The following is a 15447-nucleotide window of genomic DNA, read 5'->3' as shown; positions in this document are numbered from 1 at the left end:
TCTCTGGGAAATCTACAGCCATCACACAAGTAATCTGTGTTTGAGTGTCCAGTGAGTTCAAATAACACTGAAATAAGCAGCACTTTAGCACCTTATTTAATTCACAACAAAGTGGAGATAATGGACTCCAGGGATCCCCAAAGACACTTCCGCATTTCAAGCATGAGCAGAGTAAATTAACAAATGCACTTGCTCACTATAGTACCACTGGGAAGTGTTGCTTTATATCATCGCTCTCTCTTTAGTTCTCACTTTCTCTCTCCCTCTGTTTCCCTTTGCTCATTTGGTAAGTGTAATATAGTGACAACAACCTAGTATACTGTACAGAGGGAAGAAAATTGGGCATAATGGGGAAGCCCGTTTTTGTATCACCTATTACATTTCTAAGATCTCAGTGAGAATCAGTCACTCCGCTCTTTAATGTCAGTGGCACTGATAGAGTCTACATTAGGTATCCTGATATACTGATGGAATATCAGATACATTTAGAAGTCTGGTGAGATCTACGATATAGCTGTCTGCCTTTCTGTGTGAGTGGGCCTTTTTATTTTTATTTTTTTAAGATTATTTGTTGGGCATTTCTGCCTTTAGAACAGCTTAGACATAAAAGGGGAGGGAGAGGGGGAAGACCGGCAGGAGACTGCCGCAGGTCAGAGTCAAAGCATGGACCATGGAACTAACTAAACACATTTTAGTGACTGTTTTGATTGATGAGTTATATTTAATAATTTTTATATTCAGCATATATCTGTCCGTCTCAAGCTGAAAAAACTAAATTGTATCCTTGCACAGAATGAAGGAACATGTTTTAAGAACTTTTTTTTGAGTTTTTACATATTCATTATGTATATATGTTACAATTACCAACAGAACATTTAATATCAAAATTAGTTTCTTGACCAGCTGCATGCTATCTTGACATTTCCTGCAAGCTTTTAAATATTTAATGCACAAAATGCATGGAAATAAAAAACATCTCAAGGTTTTGCAACATATTAGGCTCAATTCACTTTGTCTACCCAACTCAATGGAACTAACCTCTCACAAGAACATGGACACTCTGGGAGTCCATCTTGTTGGGTTGGACCATCACCTTGCAGTTATACTCGCCAGCATCCACCTGCTGCACATTGGTCAGCTTCAGTGTGCCGTTGTTCTCAAAAGCTCGCTGTCGGTGGTTAAACGGTAGCAGGGCCGAGTTTTTGTACCACTTTATGGAGTAGTAAGGATAGCCAATCACACGGCAGTGAACAAACGCGTCTCGTCCAGCAATCGCTGTGATGTTTTTCATTGGACGAATGCTGGCGCGGCCTAAGGAAGGACAGAGAATGAGAAAGGATCCTCTTTAAAGACATTCAGTGGATAGTGACAACAAAGAAAAACAGCTTTATTTTTGGTGTTTTTGTACATAAAACTATATTTATGACCCATGCCATTCCATATTTCTGCCGTACTTAAAAAAGAAAAGTTTAACTGCTTGACAAAGAACATAAAACGGAAAGAAATTTTCCGCAGCTTCACATATTCCTGCCACCAAAATACTTAGGTGTATAAAGGAACTGTTGTTTAGAGCTTCTTTGTCTTAACACAAGATATTAGTCTTAACTCTAAGTTGAATGCAGTGAGAGGATAACCAGATTAAAGTGTGCTAACCATCTGAAGGAAAACAGAGCATTTAGATAACACTGCATTACTGATACTTATAACTCTGCTCTTGCTGCTCACCCACATAACAGTACTACATTCTGTGTCTCATGAGATGGAAACAGAGTAATCGCTTTAACATCTAATCTTGAAGAGTTGAATTGGCTGCTTGAGTAATAAATACATGCAGACACAGACACACATGAACACTCACTCACTCACATATACAAGCAAACCCCAGATAAATGTATTCATGCAAACAGAAGAAATATATTTTTCTTCCGGCTATTTACAAACCAGCCCATTTTGGAACCCAATATCCAGATACGCTTATGTGCAGCAAACCAGGATAATTCATTTGACCTGAAATTCAGGCATGTTGGCAGAGCACAGTAACAATTTGGAGAGAAAGAGACGAGGCAACAATAATAAATATTATACAAGCGGTAGAGAAAATTGAAATAATGCAAAAAAAGAACATAACAAATAGAGCTAAAACTAATCAGTGAAGAACACCCTAAAAGGAAATGTAATTGTGATTAAATATTTAATACTAGCACTAAAAATGACTATAAAAAATAGCTAAGAAAAACTAAGTGAGGAAAAAGAATCAAATCATCAAAAAAATCCTAATAAATCCACATTACAATTCCTACAATCCAGCTGTCGTGTACTGCAAATACAAGACAGCCAGCTGGACAGAGAGACACAGACAGACATACAGAGACAGACAGGTATGTGTATTATTGTTCTTGGAGGAGCTGATTTGACAAGCACCTCTTACGTTTATTCGAGCCTGGTGGTACACAACCCCGGCCGAGTTGCTGCACGTGCACCGGTAAACCCCTCCGTCCTGCACCTGGGTGTGTGTGACGTTGAGCTGGCTGACGACGTGGCCCTCGTGGGTTTCGTAGTGGCCCAGGTGGTGGTGGCTGTCTTTGATGACGGGGTCTTCGTCCAGTGACCAGCTGCACCTGGGAGGTGGAGTGCCCTTGACATTGCAGACCAGGAAAACGGGCTCGTTTGGGTTCACCACCTTCTCACTAAAAGAGGACAGGATCTTTGGAGTGCCATCTGCGGTAGGGGACAAGATGGAAAAGGGTTGGGGACAGGAATACAATGGTGGATAAAAGGGATGTTAAGGTTTTAGAAAAGCATTGACTCACAGTTTCATTTAAGTTTTAAAGTAGTTCACTTCTATCATACACCTGGCCTACCATCGACCAACCAATGCCAACATTATCTGTATTTATGGTAGTTCACTTTGCACAGAGTGACATCTTTACATCAGTTAAAGCCTGTTTAGTTCATCTGACTTGGGCAGTTAGGGATGTGTGAACAGATGTGTTATTTGCTGTCAGGGGTCAATCTTTTTCAATCCTTTTTGTGTCAAATGATAATAATGTAACACAGGAAAAGGAAAAGTCATGACTTTTTGTCAAGACTTTTTTTTTCATTATGAACAGTGATCCAGGAGCTTTTCTTCCAAACACTGAGAGTGGTTGGCTTTTGAAATGTCTCTGTCTGCCTGCTGCTGCTCTCTGATAATCTAGATCTGTTCCACATTATTATAGATTATCAATATCTTCTTTTTGCAGCTCCCTGGCCACAGGAGACAGTTGCCTGAGCAACGCTGCCAAGGTAAGCTATTGGATTCAGTAGTGTGTGTGCGTGTATATTTTTGTACGCATTTCGGAGTCTGGGATGATCCTTTTAATGGGGGCCTATAGCAGAGAGTCACAGCAGGTTGCCATTAACACATAAACCCTAGATTGATCTCTAAGGTCTAAATCTGTTTCTGGTAACTCACTGATTATGCATAAGGCAGCTGTTACAGTGTGGCTTTTGGTCAGTATTTTTGTGAATGGTCCACCCTACAAATCACATGCACACATTTTACCTTCAAGGATGACTTGCACAAAGTCCTGTGCAGACATTTTGCCCTTCCTGGCGAAGCACTGGTAGGCTCCACCGTCACTCTTCGACATTCCCTCCATTATAAGGTTCTCCCGGTTGAGTCCGGTAAAACGGACATTGTTACCAGGGTAGATGATCTCTCCGTTGCGGTACCATGAAAGCTCATACTCGTCTGAGCCGCTCACGCTACAAGACAGAGACACCTTGCTACCCACACTGCCTTTCACCTTCCGAGGGCTCACCACTGCCTTCAAGGGCTCTAAGCACACAAAAATAAGAGACATTTTGCCTCTTTTAAAGGAGCGTTCATTTGTGTTTTAATGATAGTAAGAGTGAAAGTTCAAGTTAGATTTGAGCAGCAAGACTACATAAGATTTTCAGCGGAAAATGTATAAAAGTTAAAGGAAAAAAATGTCCCACCAAAAGTCGAAAACTCAAGTGTTTCCAATTTTGAATTATGTAGGGAGAGAAGAAGCAAATCAGTAAATGTCTTGCATCTTTGCCTGATAAACAACTTAAATGATTAAAAATAATTTTGTATCAACTATTTAACTAATTATTTCAGATGTGGTTCAAATAGGTAACTCCCTCCTTTTAAACAAAAAATAAGACTTACGTTTGACATAAAGACGCCCCATGACCTCAGTGTTGCCATAACTGTTCCACACTTCACACACGTATGTCCCAGAGTCACTGGGCTGTGTGCTTTCTATCAGCAGCCCTGTGATGGTCTGGCGGAAGCGACTGTCAGGCTCCAAAGGGCTGTTGTCCTTCAGCCAGCGGTATTTGGGCGTTGGGTAGCCTGAAGCCTTACAGGGCAGCTCCACCCGATGATTAATCATCACCTCTCGGTGGTCAAAGCCATCCAAGATGCCTGGCTCAGCATTGGTGGGGTCTGGAAGGAGCATAGAATTATTGAGTGTTAATTAGTGATGTGCGTGGCCAGGCGCTTGAAAGTGTAATCCAATATTGATTCTTGGGTTCAAGATCCAGTTCTATATACTGTATATTTTGTTATGTGATGGAAAGGGGAGAAAAACAGTGTGTTCCTAAAATTGCCCACCACAGTAAAAACAGAGACATGGCTTTGCTCCTTTTTTATCCATTTATTCATCTACATGGTAAATGCAAAACCTTTTAAATAGCCATCATTTATCATACTATGCTACAATTTACAGCTGAACCTACATCACAGTACAGCCTGCATTTCAATGCTTGATGACTTGTTACTAACTGTCCTGATGTAGGGCTGCATACAGTAATTCATTGTTGACCTTAGAGTAAATCGGCCTGCATGACAAAATTGGACTGTAAACTCTATCCCAGGCCTGAAAGCACCCATTCACTAGTCTTGCTTTACAGTCCTGCAAATCAATCGAAATGTCTGTGGAGGATTCATAATTCATAATGAAAAACATTTTTACAGTGGAAATAATTTTTGTTGTCTGCAGTTTTATAATCCCAACTTCAACTTGAAAGTGTAAGTTTATGTAAGGTTTATCTTTGGCATTATCTACAGGAAGTATCCAATAAAATATATACATGAATATTTGTCCTGTATGTATGGTCTTTGCAATTAAATTGATTCCAGTTTGAATGCAATACTGACCTGACACAATGAGACGCGCGCTGTTGCTCTGACGAGTCTCACCGGTGTAGCGGTGGCGGGTGGTGCAGCGATAGTTATTCAACCCATCCTCAGGCAGGACGTCCAGAATATACAAGGCTCCTGTGGATGTGATGAGATATCTTTGTCCTGGAAAAGATTGAAAAAAAGAGTAGAATCACATTAAAGGTGGCAGTTGGGGGTTGTCATGTAGGATCAAAACATTTGACAGTATACTTTTACAGTAGTACTTTTACAGTATGAAGAATTTATTCAATCCACCACAACAGGATTTATTTCTCCAAAGGGTGTTTGTAGAGTGCGTGGCAAATCTGTAGAAGTATGAATCTCACAGCACACAACACCTGATTATGGTAAAATCACCTGGATGACATGACACAAAATGTATCCATAAATTTAAGAAACGCAGAAACTGTATTTATGAAATCAGATCTGCACATGAAATCTTTGCCCTTTAACAGATTATACTGTTTTCGCTATGACTTCTGCCATTGCAGTAACCTCACTGGTGCCAATTTCTGGTATAGAGAGACAATCCCTCCATGGCTGTCACAGCCAGTTCAGTATGTAGGGTAATGTTATGTTAATTCTGCAGATCAAACCAGGATGAGTGGGGTTGTCAACACCCATAAGGAAAGAAACCTTCCTCTCTGCCATCACATGAATGCCCACATTCCCATAGGAGCAGATTGATGTCAAAACTGATCAAAAAGCCATTTGCAGGAGATTGTCTTAACTGCAGTGGTGGGCAGGCTAAGACAGCGGCAGCTTAGGGAGCCTTTCAGGCCTGAGGAGAAACAGCCCTGTAACAGCTACATTTAATGTTAACAGGGTCCAGAAGAAAAATATACACAAAAAATACTGCTGTGCGGGTTACAGTTTAACACATTTAATAAAAAAGCCTACGTCACCTTTGCATCTCTAACTTCTAATACAAAATGGGGAGTGGGAAAAAAAACAACCGCAAAAATATTTGATATATGACTTATTAGTCATCATTTCACATGACAAATATTTTGAAAGCTTTAAATAAACTACTAAAAGATTAAAAAAGGGGAATACATGGATGTGACAATATTTGTAAGGTGACATGTTTCACGTGGGATTATTTCCTACAGGAGGTTTCTATTTTTATTTAAGATTAATTTTGGGGGCGTTTTTAGGCCTTTATTGAAGGGACAGCTGAAGAAATGAAAGGGGAGAGAGAGGGGGAACAACAAAGGGCCACAGGCCAGAGTTGAACCCGGGCCTGTTATGTCGAGGAGTAAACCTCCATTTATGGGCGCGCGCTCTACCAACTGAGCCTTCCAGACACCCTTTTTCTTCCTGCTTGTGTGAATTGATTGACGGTAAGCAGGGTGTAACGGAATTTGCACATCAATGTAAAAACTCAGCATTATGACATTACAATTAACAGGGAAACTTGAAACAACTCAACACGTTGTGCTCACTGTGATGGATTATCAATTTCTGGGAATTTATGTCCGTGAAGTTGTTTTCATACTGTGCAAGAATGAATGGCAGCAAATGTTTTGCTATATATATACACCTGTACATCTAACTACTTGGACTGGGCATGAAGATTATAAGAAGATGGCACCAACAACGGTAAGTCTTGGGTGACTCTTATGCAGGTTACATTTCTGACAGAAATAACTTCAACACATTTGATATTGATTGCACGCCGTGCCTGAAGACAGTCATATCAGCAATTTATCCCAAATAGAACAAACTGGGGCTGTGTTGCAGCAGCTAAAGCAGATTAACAGTGATTAATTAATTTAAGTTGAACAAGGGGAGCTGTAGGGTTTCTTGTGATTTTTCTCTAAAACAGAGATAGTTAACATGTAAGATGTGTTTTTTAGATTTAGGATAAAAAAGGAAGTGGTCTGTCGAACAAAAGCAAAAAAATAGCAAAAAAGTATCTGAATTCCACATATTTCTGTTTATTTATGGTGTTGTTAGAATATTTACTATTAAGCTTTTAGTCAAAATGGCCTCTCAAAAAAACTTTTCACGATCCTATGAAAAATGCATGGAGAAGAAAGTGCAGAAGTTTCTCTTTTCTGTGTGGGTTAACAAATAAGATGCCACCTCCTTTAGTCCCCGTAACCCCATCCCATCCATATATATCAGAGAGAAAACAGCTGTTATAATTGCAGTATTTCTCCTTCATAACATGCTGCAGCGCCGTGTTAAGTTACAGCGTTACCAGACAAAATAACGGCACAGTCCAAACGAATGAACTTAACCAATATTAATGAGAAATAAATGTAATTTTCCTTTAAACATTAGATGTCAACGTCAAACTGCTAAATGTTTTAATATTTCACTTGAGACTAATATGTGTAAAAGGGGCAATGCATGCATAATAAGATTACATTTCATTTGCATTTTTTACGTTTATACATGCAAAGAAAAATCAACCTTGTGGGGTTAAGCAAACGGGGGGAATACAGAGAGAGACGGGAGAAGAAGAAAAAACTGCACAGCTATTGTAAGCGTTGACCTAGATAAAACCAGCCAGCAGATTCCACGAATTTGATGTCCTGAAGGGGTTTCACTGGTTTACATACATGGCTGTTAGATGGGCAACCAGCAAGTGGAATCTATAAAGAAAGGGGAAAGGGAGGGAGGGAGGGTGTGACAGTGTAGTGTGTGTGTGTGTGTGTGTGTGTGTGTGTGTGTGTGTGTGTGTGTGTGTGTGTGTGTGTGTGTGTGTGTGTAGATGCCGGCAGCCATGCATGCCTGCCAGTCTGCAAGACAATTGGTGGGAGGAAATCTTCTCAGAGGTTGAGGGGGCCAGATGTAGAAAAGAAAGCATCATTGTTAATGTTAATCGTCTTTGCTTTTTTCTTTACTGCTTCTGTACACATCTGTAGCTAAAACAGAAGAGGGAGAGATCACTTGTTTTCTTTTTTTGCATAGCTTTGTATTTCAGTATTTCTTAGTAATTCTTCTTATACTGTTATTAATTACTTTTTTGTTACTGATCAAATGTGGCGGTGATAAGTAACATAAGCAACAAAAAAACTAGAAATAGCTTATTAATAAATAACACTATATTGGTAAAGGTGAAAACCCTGAAAAATATGTATTATCAATGAGCAGCACAAACAAAATTGAGACATCTCGTCCAAAGCTGTCCACTCCACACATACTGCCTATTTTTTTCCTTTTTTCTCTACTCTCTTCTGGCTTCTCCATTTTGATTCTGTACTGGTCCTCTGAAATCTCACTGTGGAATCCATCTTGAGTGAGACAAAATGGTATTTCACTCCAGCCGCTGTGAGCTGCTGCAATTTTCTCTTCAAGCACCTCTATGCTCCTGCAATGCCTTTTTAAGACGTCAGAGCTCAGTTATTGTGTTATGCTAGAATGAAGTGCAGGCAGAGGGGACACTACAGTACGGAGGGGATTCAAAATAAGAGCTATTGTATTGAATTGTATTTTATTGTAGTTCTTCTCGGCGACCTGCTACCTTTAATTCCATTGCTTTGTCTTTAACTCGCTCACTGCCTCAGCATTTACGAGTAATTGCCGTCCATTAGGCCAGTGTGTCAAGTAAGAAACTATGCAGAATAGTAAGAATGGTAAACTGGTAGTGTACTGCAACGTAGTGTATAAACTCCCATGGATTAATTAAGGCAGTAATTGAGGCCTCAGCTCCCAGATGCATTAAAAATCCTCTGGACAGAGATTTCTGTGTTACTGTATGAAAGTAGAGTCCATCCCTCCATTCATTCACAGACACTGTTACTGTAAAGTGAAAAAGTGCTCCTTTCGGCCACACACACTTTATCTAATCATCCCCACTTTGCCAGAGACAGAATCTAATACGAACAGCGGGCTCTCACTCTCAGCAGGCTAAATAAGCCTTGACGTACAGATGAGCTAGTGTCACAGCATCCTCACTGCCAACAGACACTCTGAAGTTGCTGTAATTTAAATGAGAGCCGAGGTGGTCACATCTTAGCTGACAATCTGTATTGGACAAGATTGAATTACAGTCCATAAACTGCCAATGTTTTTATTCCAATAGTCAATGCAAAATGAACATCTTTATTCAAATATGGTTGCAAGTGGTTCATATTTGTGGCATGTTACTAATAATAAACCTATTTTAAGGGCCCTATCGAAACTGAAGGATTTATTATTTTGTGTCATGTATCGCTTTTTTGGAGACCTTCCTATTCACAAAAAACTCCCAAAACTCTGCCCATGCATGAGGTCTTATGAAAAATATAATATGGTTATTTTTAGGGTTTCGTAGATAGCCGGTGGTTTTTCTTTAACCCAATCACAATCGTCCTGGGCAGCGCTAAGTTCTGCATGGAGCCGCTGTAAAATAGTCATGCAAGTGAAAACTCAGATTGGACAGATGGCCATTTCCACCTGTTGTACTTTAACATCCCTCCTAAAGATTTCATCCAATTGACTTCAAATTTGGTCTGTGCCATCTTAAGACATACAGATCAATATCTGTTAAAAGGTTGACTTTTGGTCACTGGGCCTGGCCGTAGTGGTACGGTGATTTTGTGGGTTTTGCCATTAAAACAGGAAGTGGGTGTAACTTCAATCCAACATGTACATTATCTATTTTGCTCAAAACTTTTCAACAAGCCAATATATATATATGTATATATATTTATTTTGACTCAGAGCGCCACCCACTGGGCACAGGAAATAGTCCTAAAAGTCAAGGTGTTACACTTTAACAAATTCCTCCTAGAGATGTCATCCGATGGACTTTAAAATGTGTCTGTGCCATCTCAAGACCTAACGTTGAAAAGTTAATAAAAGCAAGAGTTTTCATTGAATTGTGTGAGAATGGTGGCCATTTTAAGTGTGTAGCAATGAAAAAGAAAGTTGTGGTAAGGTATTATTGATATTTACTTTTGGTCATAGCGCCCCCTGGTAGCAACAGGAAATCAACCTTATATGACAAACAACCTTCCAATTTACATACACAGACAATATACTTGACACAATACGTGAGTACAGTTTGAATGCGATAGGTTGAAAATGTTTAGTGCAGAGAAATCTCTTCTATAAAGGGTAAGCTGGTGAGTCAGAGTTGTTGTTTAAAGAGGAAGGTGGGACTGGCTCTCAGTACACTGTGAGTCAGACAGTGAGAAGGGACCCAGTTCTAGTTAGGTCAGCAGAGACAGAGATAAGATAAATGAGCTTATGAATGTGCTACGTCTGTCTGGTAACTTCTCTAGCCCACTTCAACTCTCCGGAGTCACAGGCATTTAGTTTAAATAAAAAACAGATAGCTGTCTATCATGGGCTTACTGCACACTGCTTCTGTTTAAAAGATACATAACCTTTTTTGCTCAAATATTGCTATAAACTAGTATTACTGATAATTGTGTGCGGTTAACCTGGATACAGAGGAATAATCCTGCAGTGGTGGGTCCTCACAGAACAATACTATCATGAAGCGTATTTATCTTCTATCTTCTTATTGGAGGTGGGGATACAATTCTTAGGTACTACAAAAACATTAAACAGGAAACACTGCATTGACTCCTTTGGTGGTAATGTCAAAGGAGTGAACAACGTGTTCTTAGATTAATTTCAGCCTGCTCAGAGTCGGGGGTATGTTGCATCGCAAAACAGGGCGCATGGGGCCAGACGTCTGATAACAGCTTTATTCTGAGCTGATTGAGGTCAGATCGCAGGACGGACCTCTCCACTGCAGAGCTCTTCAGGGCTGCATGGATGCATGCAAAGAAACTGAAATGAGTATATGACTATTCTGCAGACCAAACCATGAATTACCTTTTGTTCATGTGTCTGTCCGACTATTTAGATTTACCTTTATAATCAACAGCCATTTTAATAACTCTTATGCACTGTTGAAGAAGCTATATCACGATGAACCTAAACCTGACAGTGTACCGTAGGTGAGCTACTGCACATAGCAGACCGTTGGGTGAATCTCTCCGATCCATTTAATTAACATGATGACTGTAGAATCAATAAGAGACATGCTAATGGCCGAAATACTGCAACACTCTTCAAATCAGTGTACACAAGCCTCTCTGATGCCCCAGTACAGTCATGTAAAAACAACATTATACTTAACACCTGGAGAAAGCAGCTTTTGAAAATAAGTTAGAAAAATGACAATTTGGGTGAAAGGGTGCCACCGTTTAATGTTTGTGTCATGTTATACTACGCAGTTGCCATATTTGTGGTAGATTAAGGTAACTGTACTACGCACTTCAATTAATAAAGTGAAGTAGGGCTCTGGGGTTACTGTTGGTAATAAAGTATTTTCTGTAATTCATGGTGCCCAACTAAAAATTTGTTCAATTTAAGTGAGATAAAAGCAACATAGAGATACAATGTCTTTCACTTTCACTACCACAGGATCAATGATCTGTCCGGAAAACAGTCAGAATATCTTTTTACAATTGTTACTTTACACTTTTTTTTTGTTTTTGTAGAGATTACATGAATGAGATACAAGGTCTTAATTTTTTAAGTTTAGAGGTGCTGCTAGGCAGATCGTTTCACCTTTGAAAAGAGCCAGACTAGACTGTTTCCCCATTTCAAGTCTTAGTGCCAAACTCAGATAACCGGCTAGTACACTGAATGGACAAACATCAGATGGTATCAATCTTGTAGTGTAGTGGTAGTAGCGTGCAGGTCACCACTGGTGAGGTGTAGGGCAAAAAAGGGGCTGGATAGAACTGAAAAAAATGAGATGCCGGCACTCAGCTAATACGGGTCATCCTCAGGCCCCGGCTGAGTCGAAATGTTGCAATTAAACGTCTGGGAGCAAAAGCAAAACAAAGATTAACAAAGAATCTCTTTAGTGGTATCAATCTTCTCATCTAAATCAATGCTAAAAAAGCAAATAACCATATTTCCAGAAAATGTCTAACTATTAGTTATAAGACAGTTAACAACTTCAGTGCTGCATTGTGGCCACTGATGTTTACTACTCAGTGTATTATTTGTTTCCTCGTGATTGCATTCTCCGCTATCCATCAATGAAGTGCATGTAATGATGGGCCATAATTCCTGGTCACAGATGGAATCATTGGGTAACTTGTAGAGGTGCAATCTGAGGAGCTAAAATGTAAAATTAGGAAATGTGTTGTGGAGAGTGAGTCATTTTGTAGGCCGATCTGTTGAAGACACTCTAGATCTAAAGCAAATGTGTGTGGTCTGTGACCCGTTTGTTTGTGTGTCACAGCCAAACAATATTCATTTTCAATATTGCTGTCAAGTAGGCACTTTGTCATGCCTAAACTTCCAAGATAATTCTAATACTTTTGTGGGAAAAACAATGAAAATTGATTTTGCATGAACTTGTAAGTGGTGAGAAAGTACAGTGAATTTGTCTTGAGGCTGGAAATCTGAAGAAAAAAAATCAATCCTACATCATATAGCTTATGAGTTAGCAGTTAAAATATAAGGTTACTTTTATCGTCCCGTCATCTGGCCAATCAGTGTGACTTAAACCTCACACTTGAGATAGTATAGAATAAACAGTATGGTGCAGTATGGACAATAATAAATGCAGATTAGCTTGCAAGTATGATAACACTACTAAAACCAGGTCAAATAAAAAAGCCTTCAGCACCTGTAAAAGTCACCTATAAAAATGTCTTTCTCTCAATGCACCTGCTGTGTGAATAGATTTTAGGAATACAAGTAAATCACAGAGCTGCCATTGAAGCCTCGGTGAAGAAGGCATCCTTGGTTCAGTGAACGTTTTGGCATTAGAGACTCTCTCTCTCTTATTCAGAATCAAAAAACTCTGTGTTCCTGTTTGGCTCATTCTACTTCCTCTCCTGCTTCTTTTCTCTCCACTACTTGGTCTCTCTCTTTCTCCCCCTTTCTGTCTCCCTCTGTGTCCTGAATGCTAAAACAGAGGTTGGCTGTGTCAGAACACTGCAATGAAATCCTGCAGTCACAAACGCCCACTTCGAGTAAACACCTCACTTTACCTAGACATTGACCCAAAAGATATATTTCGCCTTTGTTAAACATTTAGTTTGATATTAGAAAATATTTTATTTAATATAATAGATTCATTAATAAACAGAAAGATAAAGATATGCTGAGACTTTTAGATTTTAGGGAAATGTAATTGCTGCCATTGGAGGCTCTTTGGATCAATAACAGAGAATAAGGGAAGTTTATTATTGTATCTTGCCCTGAAAACATTCCTGTGTTTGAATCCCTAAATCTACCCATTCAATTATATAATGACTAAGAGTCACTGGAGCGTCAACAACAAATGTGCATTTAAGTAAAATCATGTGTTTTGTCAGTGCTTCGCACCCCTTGCGCCATTAGTCTGTAACCATCACTCAGACTTAATCAGTTAAAAAGAAACTCAAATGCCATGCAGTTATATATATTTTTTTTTTTCAAAAGGTATTTTTTAGGGAAGAAACAGTTCTAAAAAAGAGAGAAATGCACTGACTTTTACTGGTATAACACAGCTGTTTTAAATAAAAAATGGGTTTTTATTCATCATAAATAATTGAAGCCTTGTAATCCATGCAAAAAATGTCCAACTGCCATGAGATGAACAATTCATATTTAATAAACAACTGAGCAAGTGAAAGATGTCATCTTAATAAATCATGTGACCCTGTGGTATACGCTTGCTCCTGGTCAAATTGCTACTGAATATTGAGGTATACAGATTTAGTGGACATTTAGTTTTCTTTCTATTAGATGTGGCAAAGTAGTTTATTGTTACAGTATATGCATGAAGTAGTATTGCAGGAACTGTACCATAATTTACAACTAGTATTTTTAAATGTAGTTTTGTAAATATGTTCATGCATTTACTGAACACTGATATTTATGATAACAATAACCCCAAACAACATTATGGTCAACATGGAGTCCAAAGCTTTAGTGAACGAGAGTGCTAAGGGAAGATCAACACTGTGTGAAGAGAAGGTGTAGGTCGCGACAGGGGAAAGCCCTCGTACAAGATCACATGAAGTGAAGATTTATTTCACGTGAATGTATAGTAGCTTGCTGATCTCGGCTGCTGCATGCACTCGCACATCACAAAAAAATGCTAAAAAAGGAGAGTCAGGTCTCCAGGGTTAAGGAGTCTGTGGGTTGTGGATTGGTTTGATGAGGTTAGCAATCCAGTAATCTCTGCTGAAGTCCAAAGCCATTAAACAGCATGTTGCTAAGCAGGTCTGTGCATTGAAAATGCCATGACAGCAGCAGCAAAACAACAAAACAAGTTCAAGGCAAGGAGACACATGATATTATCAGGTCAAAGAGACAATAACCACTAGAACAAATACCAGGTAACATTTTTAAAGGTATTCACTTTAAGTGTTTAGCAGTCAACTCTGTAGCAGAATACATTTCTCACCTGGTATGCACACTGGTGATTGGGATTTCGCTTAATATTATCAAATCGTAACACAAGCAGAGTTATCTAAACCAACCTCCTGACCAGTTTAGTGAGAAAGCAAGAAGGAAAGCAAATTAGAGATTCAGCACTCATCTCAGCTGGCTTCAAGGTACAGCGCAGTAGCAGGTGGGTAGGCACAAATAACACCGGACCAACTCCCACAGCCTCAGATGCTGGTGTGCTCTCTCTTCTACTGCCCAAGCGGATCCTACCCTTGCACTGTTGCTTTTAGAAAGTTTCAAATGTTCCCCAATTGGACCATCAGATCGTAAACATCATCATCATCAAACGGAGCACTTTATTTTGCTTGTTTTGAGCTTATTGTAGCTTGTATAGCATGTTTTTTTGCTACGCAGTACATTATGGAAAGTTGTGTTGGTCTGTAGACAGAGTGGCCGAGGCCTGATGAGACAGCAGAGACATATTTAAATCTCGTTGTTTAATTCCTAGCGGGCTCCTGTGTTCCTATTTATGAATGGTTACCTTTATGGAAATAGGTTCAAAGGTTTATCTGTTAAAAAGAAAAGTCACAAGCAGGAAAAAGAAAGCATCTCATACTGCACCAACTTTTATCCTCCTGCTTTGATGCTTTGTCCAGCTACACACATATTTCCACAGCCAAATGGCAAGCTAACTAATCTAATCATTTACTTAGCATTACTATTTTACAGTCTACTGTAATTAAAAAGAACATCTCTCACATCTCGCTACCCCACAGGAGAAACTGTTGCACTCTATATTATGTCTGGAAAATTAAACTAGCCTTCTATTTCAACCATACTGGAGAGAAGATGTTGGCTTTGGGCTACATGGTTGTGTGTGTGTGTGTGTGTGTGTGTGTGTG

At 39.3% G+C, this 15447-nt stretch overlaps 1 protein-coding gene across 5 annotated transcripts in view; it reads right to left on the bottom strand.

Annotated features, from left to right (window-relative positions):
- Window positions 1-15447, bottom strand: part of dscamb (Down syndrome cell adhesion molecule b) — a 117093-nt gene that overhangs the window by 37788 nt on the left and 63858 nt on the right. For 4 of the 5 annotated variants that reach the window (XM_034867088.1, XM_034867090.1, XM_034867087.1 and 1 more), the window contains exons 4-8: window positions 5171-5317; window positions 4178-4456; window positions 3545-3820; window positions 2422-2718; window positions 1039-1311 (exon numbers count right to left, since the gene is read on the bottom strand). In XM_034867088.1, the coding sequence (XP_034722979.1) occupies window positions 1039-1311; window positions 2422-2718; window positions 3545-3820; window positions 4178-4456; window positions 5171-5317 (1272 nt within the window). Of the gene's footprint in view, window positions 1-1038; window positions 1312-2421; window positions 2719-3544; window positions 3821-4177; window positions 4457-5170; window positions 5318-15447 lie in introns of those variants that run through there. The other variant, XM_034867091.1, reaches the window with a different exon arrangement.

This window comes from Etheostoma cragini, chromosome 3 (genome assembly GCF_013103735.1).
Source record: "Etheostoma cragini isolate CJK2018 chromosome 3, CSU_Ecrag_1.0, whole genome shotgun sequence".
In the NCBI taxonomy this organism is placed as follows: Eukaryota; Metazoa; Chordata; class Actinopteri; order Perciformes; family Percidae; genus Etheostoma; species Etheostoma cragini.
The sequence above is the reverse complement of the archived record's forward strand: the minus strand, read 5'-3'. Positions and strand labels throughout refer to the sequence as shown.